The 14,486-nt window shown below is 51.8% G+C and overlaps 5 protein-coding genes across 5 annotated transcripts; 4 read left to right on the top strand and 1 right to left on the bottom strand.

Moving 5' to 3' along the window:
• Window positions 1-1,352: 1,352 nt before the first annotated feature.
• On the top strand, window positions 1,353-3,326 carry BROUX77_006463 (uncharacterized protein; the record flags this gene model as incomplete). The annotated part of the gene is made up of 6 exons (XM_073751450.1): window positions 1,353-1,392; window positions 1,498-1,688; window positions 1,774-1,861; window positions 1,917-2,188; window positions 2,251-2,567; window positions 2,636-3,326. 6 exons carry the CDS (start codon window positions 1,353-1,355, stop codon window positions 3,324-3,326), a joined length of 1,599 nt encoding a protein of 532 aa, XP_073603532.1.
• Window positions 3,327-4,816: 1,490 nt separating this feature from the next.
• On the top strand, window positions 4,817-6,733 carry BROUX77_006462 (uncharacterized protein; the record flags this gene model as incomplete). Its single annotated transcript, XM_073751449.1, has 6 exons — window positions 4,817-4,850; window positions 4,934-5,121; window positions 5,210-5,297; window positions 5,358-5,629; window positions 5,688-6,027; window positions 6,099-6,733. 6 exons carry the CDS (start codon window positions 4,817-4,819, stop codon window positions 6,731-6,733), a joined length of 1,557 nt encoding a protein of 518 aa, XP_073603531.1.
• Window positions 6,734-7,009: 276 nt separating this feature from the next.
• On the bottom strand, window positions 7,010-8,338 carry BROUX77_006461 (uncharacterized protein; the record flags this gene model as incomplete). The annotated part of the gene is made up of 1 exon (XM_073751448.1): window positions 7,010-8,338. One exon carries the CDS (start codon window positions 8,336-8,338, stop codon window positions 7,010-7,012), a length of 1,329 nt encoding a protein of 442 aa, XP_073603530.1.
• An 839-nt stretch (window positions 8,339-9,177) lies between these two features.
• BROUX77_006460 (uncharacterized protein) lies at window positions 9,178-10,931 on the top strand (the record flags this gene model as incomplete). Its single annotated transcript, XM_073751447.1, has 3 exons — window positions 9,178-9,805; window positions 9,867-9,950; window positions 10,012-10,931. The coding sequence occupies 3 exons, from the start codon at window positions 9,178-9,180 to the stop codon at window positions 10,929-10,931; spliced, it is 1,632 nt and encodes a 543-aa protein (XP_073603529.1).
• Window positions 10,932-11,560: 629 nt separating this feature from the next.
• Window positions 11,561-13,166, top strand: BROUX77_006459 (uncharacterized protein; the record flags this gene model as incomplete). Its single annotated transcript, XM_073751446.1, has 5 exons — window positions 11,561-11,566; window positions 11,634-12,026; window positions 12,080-12,580; window positions 12,644-12,800; window positions 12,859-13,166. 5 exons carry the CDS (start codon window positions 11,561-11,563, stop codon window positions 13,164-13,166), a joined length of 1,365 nt encoding a protein of 454 aa, XP_073603528.1.
• Between the last annotated feature and the right edge of the window lie 1,320 nt (window positions 13,167-14,486).

Raw genomic sequence — 14,486 nt, 5'->3', positions numbered from 1 at the left:
CCTTCGAGTCTTTTAGGTACACCATGTACCCTTTTTCCTTGGCTTATTGGTGGCGGGGGGATCACTGCAGCTATGGCTCTTGCCATCTCGGAACTAGCTGTAAATACAGCTACATAATCACCGGATGGTACGAGCCCATTGTTTTCTATTGGGTTGGGGCCGTCGAATATACGTGATGACTTTGAGCTGGGAAACTCAAAATCCATTGACTTGGCGCCCAGCACCACCTCGTGTCGCCGTCGATAATCCCCTGCCCGAGTGTACCATCGTCAGTTTGTCCATTCACCATGCAGTTTAGTTCTAATCATCACTACTATATTACCCTCGTGTCTCACGACAGGATTATTAGCTAAGAATACAAAGGCGGTACATACCAGCTCCACCAGATCTTTCGACGAACTTCTTATTTAGGGAGACAAACTTTCTCTCTTATTCAATCAACGCCTCGTATACATTCGCGCGCCTTGTCTTCTGCAAAAAGGAACGTGCGAGCACCCCCCTCACGTAGTCTGTGTAACGACAACTTTTCTTTTGTCAGCACGTCTATGTTCTTGGCTTAGACTTCTTTTCTTCTTTCAAGCCATCCCTGGGTCTTGTTTGACTTTTTGACATTCCCTTTTGTCATTTGATTCTTATTTTTCTTTTGTCAGCAAAACTGACATCACCGCCTTTCTTGATTTGGTCACTAGGTTTCAGAATCACATGTTTGCCCCCTAATCCATGATGCCCTGCGCTTGATCCATCTCAACAATGTGTTTCAGCCCTGCGATACTCAAACAATGGCTCGGTCTACGTGCTCAATAAAGGCTATTTTTGGTTGAATTAGGATTCTGAGGACCAAGAATAGCCTCTTCATACACTACCCACCATAAACATTTCTACTGCAAAAAGCGCAGGGCATACAGAGGGCGTCATGTCACATCTGAGTTTGAGGCCGAGAATCCGGCTGGACTTTGACTTTCCGCGAGCTTGCCGCGATATTTCCTGTCCGGGGGCAGGTTACACTCTGTTGGGAAGTATAATATGCCCCTGTGTCTAGTCCTTTGGAAAATCTGTCCCTTGTATTGATGTAAAACCATCTAGTCGCTGCCAAGTGGATTGACCTACCAACCTCAAACTACGCTCTTTTTTTTTCTTACTCTCATCTGTGGCCTTTGCTCCATTCTCTTGCAACGCAATATAACTGCCCGAATCTATTATCCACCGTGAGGTCATGGTTCCGATGTGATGGAAGAGATTCACAAGCCTACCGAGCAGCTCTTGCAGCCACAGCCACCACATTCTTTACCACTACCACCACCACCACCACAGCAGCATCGCACGCGTGCGCCACGACCCTCGCAACGCTTTCAATGGATGCCGCGCTTTTGGTCATCATTCCCATGGGTCGCAGTCCTATTTACATACCTTTCTTTTGTTGGTACAGACGCCCAAAATTTGTCAGAACTCTTCTGCTTGTGGGTTGAGCACATACTAACATCCGGTTGTCGACGTCAGCATGTATTATCACTGCAGCATTTCTTTATCGCTTTGTCAATGGAGTAGCAGTAAGCGATTGGCCGTATCCCAAAGCCCAACCACCAACGATTGTCTCCATAATCTCGGCAGCCGGCAACCATTGCTTGCGCGTAGCAATTGCTGAGGCTATCGCTGTTTTCTTTTGGAGAAGGGCATTTCAGCCATTCCCCGTGAGTCTTCCACTCTCATGTTGCCCCCTAGAGTGAATGAAATGGCTCGCTGGATACCCTTGTTCTAACATTCTGTGCTATCTAGCTTGCAAACGTCCATCACTATTGGAGAGCTGGACAGGGAATCTACTGCGCTGTTTTATCTGTCCTCAAAGTTACAGCCTTTGCTATTTGTAAGAACGATTATAATCAGTAGCCCTTCGTCTGTACTGACCATATCGGTTGTAGTATCCATCCTTATTCACACAAGTACCTTGGCGCGTGATCCATGCTTCCAGAACTCGATCCGCATCAGAGAAAAGCTACACCATGCCAACGGCACCATCAGTGTTCCTGTCGCCGCATCGCTTGACAACTATTTTGCTGGTTCTATGACAGGCCGAGCCCAGAACGTTATGATAACCGGAAACTTCAGTCAGGTTCTTACCGACTACCAACAACGACTCCCCATTGGAATTAGCAACGAGAGCGACTGCGCCAACTGCACTTTTGCGCTCAAGGTATATTAGCCCTGTATAGTACTCTTTAGCACGAGAATATTGTGTACTGATGACATTTTTAGGCCTTTGGATTCAAGGCTGAGTGCTTGAATAAATCACTGGCGTACAATGTTAGCAGCTATGTAACCTCAGGCGACAAGCTTTTCGATACTATGAGTCTTCTGGATGTCGATGTCAACTCAGTTACGTTCCCCAACTCAAACGACGGCTATCTGAACGTCACAGTGAGCAGACGCCCAACGCCGGACTGCACAGGAGACATGGTTATTCAGACATGTTTCCTATACCCTGCCACCATGAAGTACAACCTACGGGCCGACGATGGCGCTATTTCTTTTTGCAACAGCTCATGGCAAAGCGACGAGTTTATCGCTAACACGTAAGTCAAGATACTCATTTTGTGCTGGATAACCCTAGTATGCGTGCTACGTGCTGATAAGCTTCAAGAACCCTGTCCAGCCCTATGGCCGGTCTTGATGGCAACCTTGCTGCCTTCCAAGACTTTGCATACTCGTTGTTTAGCTCCACGGCCAGTTTACGGTGGAGTGGAGCGCGTGGCTGGGATTATTCACACACCGGAATGCTTGCTAGCACATACATTCTCCCACCAACAAACAATTGCGGACCGGCTTTTAAAGACCCCATGGACGGTATTCTCAATGGCTTCCGCGAGCTATCTTTACGCACTAGTCTCAAACAGGCTAATCTTAGCTCCTCGGAGCTGCAGTTTGCCAACTACACCTCGTTTACACAACGCGCCGTTTATGAGGTCGACTATCACTGGGTTATTGGGGGGTTCGTAGTGAGCTTTGTTGGCTTTGTTGGCGTGATTATCTGTCTATGGGGATTCTGGGAAGTTGGCCGTCAAGTCTCACTGAGCCCATTGGAGGTGGCTCGTGACTTTGCACATATTGGAGAGACACAGCTGCGCCATTTCCCTCCATCCAAGGGAGCCCAAGAAATGGCAGACGAAAAGGGTGATCGGCTGATGGTTCAGTGGGCCGTGGACATGGAAAATGACCACGAGTTGACGTTTGTCGAAAGTACACCGCTTCTCAGAGGGCTGCAGAAAGGAGACTACTATAATGTGGTAGACGAGTGGGTGGAAAACCCTCGGCCCAGCTTGTCACCCGGGTAGTATAATATTCTGTTTGGCACAAGGCCTCGAGTAATGACTAGATTAATGCGAACATGAGCTTTCAACTGTACTTGGAGCCAAGATACATGGCTTACTAAAAACACCCACACGGAACCAGGAGGTTGTATGGCCTCAATAGCTGCTCCTTCATTGTAACCACGGATGCTATCGGTATCAAATTGTATGCAGCAAAAACGGTAATGTAATGTATATGACCTCAGTTCAGCAAGACTTCCCGCTTCTCTTCAGTCCTTGGCCAAATGAAATCAATAATTGGATTTCTTTTCAAGTTGCACATAAACCTACAAATCATGTGATATAACTAACTATTGAGATTCTCACTTTGCATCATCACATTGCCCTCTTTGCCATTTTTTTTTTGGAGGCCTCTGGGGTCATTGCGACCCTGTATTCACGTCACATTGACAATCTCACTACTTCTTTTGTAACAAGGCCGAAAAGAACAAGTTCTATGTACGGCACGTGTGTATGTACCCGCCCAAAGGAGGATGTGTATGTTCTCATTAGTTTGCATAAGTATTCAGATGAAAAGAACTGACAAAGTAGTCCCGCTAGCTTCTGTGCTACCACGGAGGAGGCAAGTTAGGTAACATACATCCAGACATAACTAACTACCAATATCGCAAACTTTGACCAAGCTTGAGAACCCAGTGAGGATACCAGAGACTCAATGAGAGATTTATATAATTGGGTGGCAGAAACTTCATTTGGGTGGCTGAGTTGCTCGAGAGGACCGCACAGCTCTGTGATACCACCCAAAGTTGCCCAGCCTTGAAGCAATTGGATTTCTAGTAGACGCCCGGCTTGTTGTTAGTTCGTGGAACGTCCAGACCTTGGAAATTCCATTCCGGCTTTCAACCAAGACGGGGCTTGGATTAACGTGCTAACTGGTTGGTACGAAGTCGGGCTCATGCCGATCGGGTAGAGTTCTTGATTGGGGTATCGGGCCCGGGAAGCTTCTCTTCATCAGGATGGCTGTACAGGACAAAGGGCATGAGGACCGGTGAGTCTTTGTTGTCGAAGACTCGGATCCAGACCTTTACGTTATGCTCCATTGCGTGCGCGTTAGAACTATCTTTCTGTTCTGTGTCTTTGCAATGACGTATATATTCAGGAAGGTTTACCTCCCAACCGTTCCTAGACAGAACTTCAATCCACGCTCTTTACCATCTTCTCTCTAACACGCTCTTTACCATTTTCTGTTTGCCACACTCGCTAACATCTCCTGTTTTTGGTACTGGCTTTTCACATTCCCTTGATTTTGTTTTCGTTCGTTACCTGTGCATACGTACTCGGGGTACCATCAACTGTGAGGTACTTCTGAATCGATTTGCAGTATTTCCTACAGCTACACTCTCAACAATAACTACCTGCGGATACACCATACACACCTCGTTCCACTCCAATAACCAATCATGGCCTCCCAAGAAACTCGTTGGAAGCCGAGAAGTTGGTGAGTTTTCTCGTATATGGCCTTTTTCCTCGCGCTTTTCTCTCTTGTAGGTATGTACTGTTTCATGACAACGACTAGAGCAGATATCTTGCTTTGGAACTACATAGTACTGACTTTCAATAACCCGCGGTAGCTTCCATCTGCACTTGCGCCATTCTATTCCTCGAGGTCGACGGCGTTGCTATTAGTGACTGGAGCTGGCAGGTCCAGCCTTCCACCATGATCTCTATCCTTTCGACACTTGGTAACCACCTCTTGAGCGCCGCAATCACCGATGCCGCTGCTGTGATCTTTTGGAAGAGGGCCTTCAAGCCACTCCCTGTAAGTTCATATTGACGCTGCTGTGTACCAAAACGTGGCAACAAGCTTTAAAAGACAAGTAACTATCCTAATATCTCATTCTTCTTAGCTGCAAAACATCCACCACTGCTGGAAGGTCAGTCATAGTCTCATCTCCGCCTTCACTTCCCTTACCAAGGTCCCACCCTTTGCTATATGTAGGACGCCCTGAAAGATACTCGACTGTTCCTCGCCTATACTAATGGGATTATTGTCAGTCTTTATGATTATCCATATCAGCATGTTAGCACGTGGTCCACTGTACCAAAACTCTGTGAAGATTGAGGAGCTCGCAGAGTTCAGCAACGGAGTCATTGGTATCCCTTCGGCCGAAACCTTGGACTTCTACTTTGCTGGGTCGATAACGGGCCGGGCTGAAAATGTTTGGATTAATGGTAATTTCAGCGAGGTGCTGACTGAGTATCAGGAGCGTGCTTCCATAAGAATCGAAAGCGACCGCGAGTGCACCAACTGTTCTTTTGCACTCAAGGTGAGTTGATTAGACTTGGTGTCCCGGGGTATGAGGTGCTTTCTAACTAACGAAATAGGGGTTGGGATTCTTCACGGAGTGCACCACGACGAACGTACCATACAATGTCAGTGATTACCTGGGCGATAAACTATTTGCAAGTTTTGGCGTCTTCGAAGTCGACATTGGCTCCATCACGCCCCCTTCGTCAAACTATGCATACCTCAACATCAGCGTCAGCAGACGTCCAACCTTGGATTGCGCTGGCGACTTGATAGTCCAGGAATGTATGCTGTACCCTGCCACCATGGAGTACAGTCTGTTTGCCAACGACGGGGCTGTCACATTCAGCAACAGTTCGTGGCAAAGAGATGTTTTTGTCGCCAACGCATGCGTATCTCTGCTTCCAATACCACAAAGTCAGCTCACATACTTATACCATCTAGTTCCCTCTTTGGCCCCTCGGGACGTGACGATGGCAATCTTGCAGCCTTCGAAGAGTTTAGTAATTCATTGTACGTCTCCAAGGCTAGCATCTTCTGGTCCGGCACCAGAGGCTGGGACTTTGCTCAGACGGGGATGCTCGCCAGCACATATCTTATCCCACCGACGGGCACCACTTGCGGAGCAGCTTTCCAAGATCCGATGCCAGCCATCCTAAACAGCTTCCGCGATCTGTCCTTGCGCACCAGCCTTAAGCAAGCCAACATGACCTCGGCCGAGCCGCAACTTGCAAACTACACGTCTTTCACCCAGCGCGCCTACTATGTTGTCGACAAGAAGCGGGCTTTTGCTGGACTCATAGCAAGCTCCTTCAGAGTTGTCTGTATTTTGTCGGCGCTATTTAGCCACAGGAAGGTTGGCCGGAAAGTGTCTCTGAGCCCACTGTCCATGGCCCGCGAGCTTGCGCATATTGGAGAGACGCGTTTTCATCACTTCTCGCCGTTCTACGACATATCTCATATGCTCAACCACATCAAACAGCGCGATATCAAAGTGCTCTGGAATATGATTCCGAAAAAAGGCTACCGGCTGGGCTTTGTTGAGGTTAACGATGAATTGACACCCCTCGAGAAAGGTGACCGGTACAGAGTTTTGTCGGAGGATAGCGAAGATCTCGAATAGAGATAGCAAGCATGCCATACTCTGGCTCGGACGAAAGACACTTGGTTGATAACACTGGGATTATGCTTACACGGACTTCTCTTGGATAACAATAAACATGGGCTTTGGCTTCAGAAATAGTTGACAAGGAGAAATGTGAAGACTGTGACATGTTATGAGTGACTTGATCTACATGCTACGCTACTCGTTATGCTAACTTCTTGGATTCTAATTCAAATCAACTCTCGCTGTTCTATTACAAGCTATAACTAGCTCTTATTTTGATCTCCTCCACAACTAGTCGTCAAACTTGATGCCACCACGCGACTCGGTGTCAATCAAGCCGGCGCGGTACGAACCGCGCTTCATCTTGTTCTTCTGCTTGGTGAAGCCAGAGCCGCGGGTCACAGCAAGGGTATCGAACATGCTCTTGTCGTACTGACTGGGCTCGTACTTCTTGGCGAACTTGTCTTCGACCTTGATATCACGCGACACACGGGAAAACGGGAGCTTTTCCTCGGCTTGTTGCTGGCGAGCGCGCCAGGCCGCAGACGGATCGGGAGGCAGAGGGGCAGCAGGAGGTGAGGCCTTTCGTACGGTGACGGACGAAGCGTCAGAGGAGGATGTAGAGGCGCTTTTGGAGGACTTTTTAGATTTTTTCTTGTCGTCTTCGTCGGAGCTCGAGTCGGAGGATGAATCAGAGGAGTCGGAATCAGAGTCGGGGAGCTTGGTCTTAACAGCAACTTCGTTGACCTCGGAGTCGGAGCCGCTGTCGCTGTCACTATCGCTGCCAGAGTCGGAGTCGGAACTGCTGTCGGAGTCGGAGCTCGAGGAGGAAGAAGAAGAGTCAGAGTCAGACGACGAGTCAGACGACGAGTCGGACGATGAAGACGAAGACGAGGAGGAAGAAGATTCGGATTCCGAAGACGAAGAAGAAGAATCCGAGGAAGAGGAGGAAGAGGAGGAAGAGGATCCAGATGAAGACGAGGAGGAAGATTCCGAAGAAGAGGAGGAAGAGGACTTTTTCGCAGTCTTGGCCTTCTTAGCCGCCGGCTTCTCGGACTTAGCCTTCTTCTTCTTCTCCTTTTCATCTTCAGAGGAGCTTTCCTCAGATGATGACGACTCCGACTCCGACCCAGAACTGGGCGCCTTACGCTTCAGCGACTTGGCCGGGGCCGCGTTGGCCTTCTTGGCTTTAGGAGCCGGGACCTCCATCTCGTCGTCGCTGTCGCTCTCATCGCTCGATTCGGAATCGCTAGACTCGTCATCAGCAACGTCACCCATTTCGATGTCGTCGCTAGACGCCGACGAACTGGCCTTGCTAGTGGTCCCAGACTTGGCAGCAAGCCAGCTCTGGAAGACAGTCTCGAGGCCCTGGCCCTCGGCCAGCACAGCGCCGGATGCAGCCCATCCAGCGGCCTTGCGCTGCTTCTTAAAGGCCTTGTGTGCCTCGGCGAAGGCGTGAGCGTTCAGGAACGCTTCGACGAGATCGAGCAGGTGGGCGGGAGGTGCAGCAGCCGAAGAGGCAGAGGCCTTGGCAGCCTTCTTGTCGGACTTGGCCATGGTGGAGGGAGCGGGAGCCGAAGAAGACTTGTTGGGGAACAGCCACGCGGGAGGACCAGACATGGACGGAATCGTAGCGAGCGGATGAAGGAAAAGAGAACAAAGCGAGCGACAGAATGCGGCGGCGCAAATCACGTTTCAAGGACGGACGGTCGCGATAAGAGCGCCCTGCGAGCTTGGTGCCGTGGAAACAGGAAAAAAAAAGTTGCGTATCTTATCGGCGATTGCTTAGTCAGGACCTATAGAGTTCCATCCCTGTTAGTACTAAATTCTTGCTCTAAAGTGGACCCACCACCCCAGCCAACGCGCCCGTTTCCCTGGATATCATGAAGCTGTGGCTGCATTTTGCATGCAGTCTACGACGCCGCGAGATTTTCCAATTGCCTGCAGTTCAGCGGACGTGTTCCTCTGTGTGTCTCTGACTCTCCCCCTTGCGGCGCCTCGTTCCCCTTGCATTTCGCCACTACGGTCCTCCTCCCTCTCGACGGCTCTTCTTTGCGCCCACGACCGCAACATCGCCGTTGTTTTGATTGCTGCCTCTGTTGCTGCACAGACCCGCGAAGCCCTGTGCAACGAGCAACGAGCACCGAGCTGCTGTCTCTCGGTATCCCTGCCCTGGCGCCCCAGAAGTCAGGTACCTGTTGTGGTGGACCCCCAACGCTACTCCGTTGCTCCCTCCCCCCAAGCCTTGTCGCAGCTTACCTTTGCTCCATCTGCAGGTACGGCTAGAACCGCCCGTTGGTCTCTCTTCTGCAACGCCCCTTTCCCCTCCCACAGCCCAAGACACGCCTTGGAAACCAATCCTAAAACAGGCGCCGCCAGATCCTTGGAGTCTTCTCTCCAGCCCTCCTTGGCCATACATCAACAAACAAATAGCCCAACTAGCCCGTCCACACATCGCCATGAATGCCACCAAACGCAAGTTCAACTCTCTGATCCAGGGCATGGGCAATCGCTCGTCTCCATCTACCCCAACCCGCGACTCTGACTCCGGCCATCGCCGCCCACACTCGCAAATCCAGTCGCCGTTTCTGTCGCCCTCGCCGCATCCCAAGACGAGCCCCGAAATGCCTTCGATTGTTTCACCGCTAACCATGAGCGACGGCTCGAAGCGCCGCCGTCTCGGCCCCAACGACGTCACCATTATTACCTCGGCGCCCGGGTCCACCACCAAGATCTCGGGAATCTCGCTACGCAAATGGGGGTCCAGTGTCTCCAAGCCCAACCGGCCGGTATCTGTCCCCGGGCCTGTTACCAAGGTCACCAACCTTACGCCGCCCATGTCCGCAGCCAAGTACTGTCCCGCCGATCGCGCCCAGCTGATTGAGCGCCTCACAACCTTTCAGGAAATCTCGGAATGGACACCCAAACCCGACCGCGTTAGTGAAATTGAGTGGGCAAAGCGAGGATGGGTTTGCCAAGGCAAAGAACGTGTGCGCTGCACGCTATGTCACAAAGAACTTGTGGTGCGCTTCAACACCAAGGAAGTTGACGGCAAGGAAGTTCCGGTGCTTATGCCGTCTGAAATAGGTATGGGAAGCCATCCATTAGATAGGTCGTCCAAGGGCACCATGCTAACACCTTCTCTCAGAGGACGCACTCGTCGACAAATACTACCAGCTAATTGTTGATGCACATCAAGAAAATTGTCTCTGGCGCCAGTCCGGCTGTGAAGGTATGTTGTCTGTTGCTGTCTTGTTTCTACTAGTATTCTGGCTAACGACCCTGCCCTGCAGACTCTCTTCTCCGGATATCCTTCTCTAATTCACTAGCCAACTTTGAATCCCTTCGTTTACGCTACGACGAGCTCTGCGCGCGCTCTGACTCTCTACCCTACGACTTTAACCTGCGGCTGCCAGAAGAGCTTGATCTAGACGTTGTGCTCTCACAGCTCCCACTTGACTTCTTTAGCCGCCCTGCTCCACCACCCAAGACATCAAACCCGCGCACGCCGAATCGTGTAGCTTTGGCGCTTGCCATCATGGGCTGGCAGGGTCTTACAAATCCGCGCATCGGTGCCATCCCCAACTCAGTGTCATGCCATACATGTCTGCGCCGGCTAGGTTTGTGGATGTTCAAGAGCAAGGAGGTCGCAGTGGATGGCTCCGTCACAGTTCCCGCGCCCATGGACCACCTCGACCCGGCGCGCGAACACCGCTTCTTTTGCCCGTGGAAGAACCCCCAAACACAGCGTCTGGCCACAGCGCGATCCAAGCCCAGCGCCGACCTCATGGCATGGAAGGCACTGGTTCAGTCAATCCGCAACGAGGCCTATCTGCGCGAGCGCCTCAATGACAACCCCAAAAGCAAAATGCACCGCATGCGCTCGCGCTCCGAGCTACCATCAACTCCAATCAAAGGCAGCTCAGCAATGCATCCAACGACTCCAGGTTCTGCTGCAACAGCATCAGCGTCGCTTGCGCTGACGCCCGGAACAGTCGGCACGCCAACAGGAACGGAAGGCGATGACTCGGCGCGTGACACAAAGGACAAGGAGCGCTGGGCGCGACTACGGCGTGTCAAGAGTCTGTTTGAGACCAAGTCGTCGCGCAAGAAGAAGGCCAGCAGTTCGCGGCCCGGAACGGCGGCGTCTAGGCCGGACACGGCAGTGTCGATATTCAGCAAAGCCAGTCGGGCAAGCAAGGCGGACAAGTAGAGCGGCGTCGTAGAATGGGAGGGGGGGATATGCATGTAATAGACTCATTCACATAAGTGTTTTATCCAACAATATCGAAAACAAATCGTTACGTACCATCTTAAGCCAGAGCGCACCTTAAATAGACGCCGGACGTGCGCTTAAACCACGGTCTCCACTTATTAGCCGCTGCCCCAGCTAAGCTTATGGCGCTGACGTTAGTGCTCCTCTTTCTTTATCTCGACAACAAGACATCTACAAAAACAACGGCCGAGGAACCGCTTTGTCCGGGTCTGTCTTCCGTCTCCATCCGGCGCCTGTTACTGTGGCCCATCGACCCGATCGCTTCGTCTGACTGGTGTCTATCCACACTGCCCCTCATCCTGGCCCTCCCTGCCTCTCCCTGACACCCCAGGCCACCCTTGCGCCTCCACATTTGAGGCGCGGTGACGTCGGTTTTCCTGCGTAGGCAGACCCAAAGAGGCGACCAAGCAAGTTGACAGCTACAAAGGGACGTCTATTCCACCCCAGCTTGATCGCCGGCAGCTGTTCTGATCGCTCACCGCGCAACCACCACTGACGCACCCTCTTCGGCTCTCTACTCCCACGCCAACTCTGCCCACTGCTGACGCCAGCGTCCAGTCCTCACCATGCCGGTAAGTTTGAGCCCTGCAACCCCGCAACGCCCGCGGCAAATCGCTCACACTAGACTCTGCCCACTAGAAACCCTACACGGCTGTTACGGTCGCCATTGAGACGCAGACCAGCGAGGCCTTTACCGTCGACGACTTCAGCTGCATCCCCGACCTTGTCGAGCTGGTGACGTTGCAACAGAGCGGCCCCGAGGAGGCCGCCCGCGCCATCCGCAAGAAGCTCAAATACGGCAGCGTCCACCGCCAGCTACGCGCGCTGCTTATCCTAGACGGTCTAATCCAAAACGCCGGTCCGCGCTTCCAGCGCAGCTTCGCGAATGAACCGCTCCTCGAGCGGCTGCGCGTCTGTGCTACGTCGCCGCTGTCAGACGAGGAGGTGCGTAAAAAGTGCGACGAGCTATTCCGCGGCTGGGTACAGTACAAAAAGGTCCCTGGTATGCATGGCATTGCATCGCTCGTAAATGTAAGTATTCCCATCTCCTTACACTTTGTTTGGCGGCTAGCTAACCCGAGTAGCAACTCCCACGCCGCAAAGTCGCCGTAACCCGAGACGTCTCCAAGGCTGTCCGCGAGACGGAAAATCCCTTTGACGACGATGAGGACACTGAGGCTGAATCAAACAGGCCTACTGACCCCCAAAGCTCAAAGCACCGCCCGTCTGCGTCCAGTGGTGGCGCTGACTGGCCTGGCAGCTCGTCCGACCAGGCTGCCGGGCCCAGCCGCCCGACACCTGGCCACACCAAGTCGTCATCGTCATCGGGCTTCTGGTCTTCGCGCAAAAAGGACAAGGAAAAGGACAAGAGCAAGTCGGGAAAGGAAAAGTGGCGCACTCCTATCAACGTGCAGACAGAGCGCCCGCGCATCAAGGCGACAATTGCCGACTCAAGTCTTGCTGCGACCAACTTGCTCAATGCGATGCAGGTTGTCAACCGAGAAACGGAACGGATATCCGAGAACCGGGCCTGCAAAGACCGCTTTGAAGAATGCAAAAAGCTTCGTCGACAGGTACTGAGATATGTAAGTTGTTTCCCGCAGATTAATAGCTCCTCTCTCTTCCAGTGGCCATACTGACATTTACAGATCCATAACATTCAAAGTGAAGAGTTTCTTGGTGGCCTTCTACATGCCAACGACGAACTGATTAATGCCTTGATCACCTTTGAGCAGCTTGACCGTTCCATCAACGCTGACAGCGACTCCGAGGACGACCTGGCTGCTCAGGCTCACATGTACCGCAGTATGTCTCTTCTAGTATAAAGTACCTTACCAACCGCATCCCACTAACTCTTCTACAGTGGCCCAACTCCGCAGCAATGACACTGGCACCTCTTCAGCGGCTTCATCAACCGCACCCCCCGACATGGCTGGCCTCTCGCTCACAAGCACAGCTACGCCCTCTTCTCCGCTATCAGGCAGTGCTCCATCGAGCCGCCGCGGGTCCAGAGCTCCCCCGCCCCGGCCACCAGCCGCATCAAAACCGGCACCGCCCCGCCCGCCCCGCCAGCAACAAGGACAGAATACGCCGCTGGCGGCTCTGGCGGGTAAGAAGGGCGCTCAAGAAGATGAAAATGATCCGTTTGCAGACTCCAACGTCATGGACTAGAAAGGGGGGATGGGGATGAGGGGAGGCTGGTGTTGTCATTTGTTCTCCACAGTAAGGCTGATTCTGGAAAGAAGCCGCCTGTTTGTGTTTTAAACGTAGGACTTTGAAACTATTACCAGTTCATAGAATGTTTTCCCATTGCCAGGCATTAGACTCAAAGATACCTGAAAGTAGGTCTTCTCTGTTTGCCCAGCCACATCTCGACCAGTCGTCAACGTTCCCTTGGCCAGCCGTCTTCGACACCGCTAATCGTCCTTTTCTTTTTATTCAGTACCCAACTGGAACGGACAGCTTGCTTGCAACAAGTCTGTCTACGCACCAACAGCAGGGAGGGGGTGCGGTCGCATATTGCCTCTTCTTCCTGGCGGTTTGTCTTTTTTTTCGTGTCCCTCGTTACTTTTTGCGAACCTGCTTGCTTGCTTGATTGCTTGCTTTTTTTTCTTTGGTTTTTTTTGTGCTTTTTCTTCTTCTCTTTCTTTGTGATTGTTGGCCCAGGATTTGCCCATTTCCTGATTCGAGGATGGCTGGCCTCAGCGTCATGAAGGCGTCGTGTGGAAAAAAGAAGAAGAAGAGAAGCCAGACGCCATGGTACGCAGGTGGCCAAAGCCCTTCTTCTTCCTCCTCCTCCTCCTCCCCCCCTTCCCTATTTCTGTTTCTTCTTCTCCTCCTCCTGCTCCTCCTCCTCCTCCTCCGCCTACCCCCAAAAATCGTGATATCTCTGCCTGGACTGGTGGTTCCCATTGGCTGGTTTACTGCCTGGCGTGGGGCACTTGAGTCTTGGCAAGTCATGTTTGGTTCGGGTCTGTAGGGCTTCTAGATGTAGATGTACCACTAGTTTGTTTCTTTCTTTTTCGGAGAGTAGAGGAGGAGGAGGCGAATGGGAGGGGAGGGGGGAGGTGAGTCTGGCGATTTCTGATGTCGAGGGTTTTATGTATAATTACAGTTCTTTGATTATGTTTATGCAATTTCGTCCACAGTGCCGGCAAGCCTTTGTGTGTATCTCGAGTTCTTGCACAGAGTTATGCCATCTTGGCCATGCCCCCAAGGCGGCTGGTTAATTTCGACTGAGCCAGCCATGTTCGCCTTGTCCTCTCGTGTGGCGGCTTTTTGACCTGCTTCTTTGGTTCTCTTCTTTTTTTTTTCTTTTCGAGCGTGTTGAGGGCGCTGTCAAGATGTTACGTTGTGTTTCTTCTCTCAAGACTCTCTTGGCAACTCAGTGGCGTTGTTTTCCTGCTGTGCCTTGTTTTTTGCTCGCGAGTGATGCTGATCCATTCTCTCTGGCGTTGGGCGTCGTCGTTGTTGTTTTCCTTCTGTTAACTA

Source organism: Berkeleyomyces rouxiae, assembly GCF_048999995.1.
Source record: "Berkeleyomyces rouxiae strain 22BRR77 chromosome Unknown BrBRR77_ptg000008l, whole genome shotgun sequence".
Lineage (NCBI taxonomy): Eukaryota > Fungi > Ascomycota > Sordariomycetes > Microascales > Ceratocystidaceae > Berkeleyomyces > Berkeleyomyces rouxiae.
This window is presented reverse-complemented; position numbering and strand designations above follow the sequence as displayed.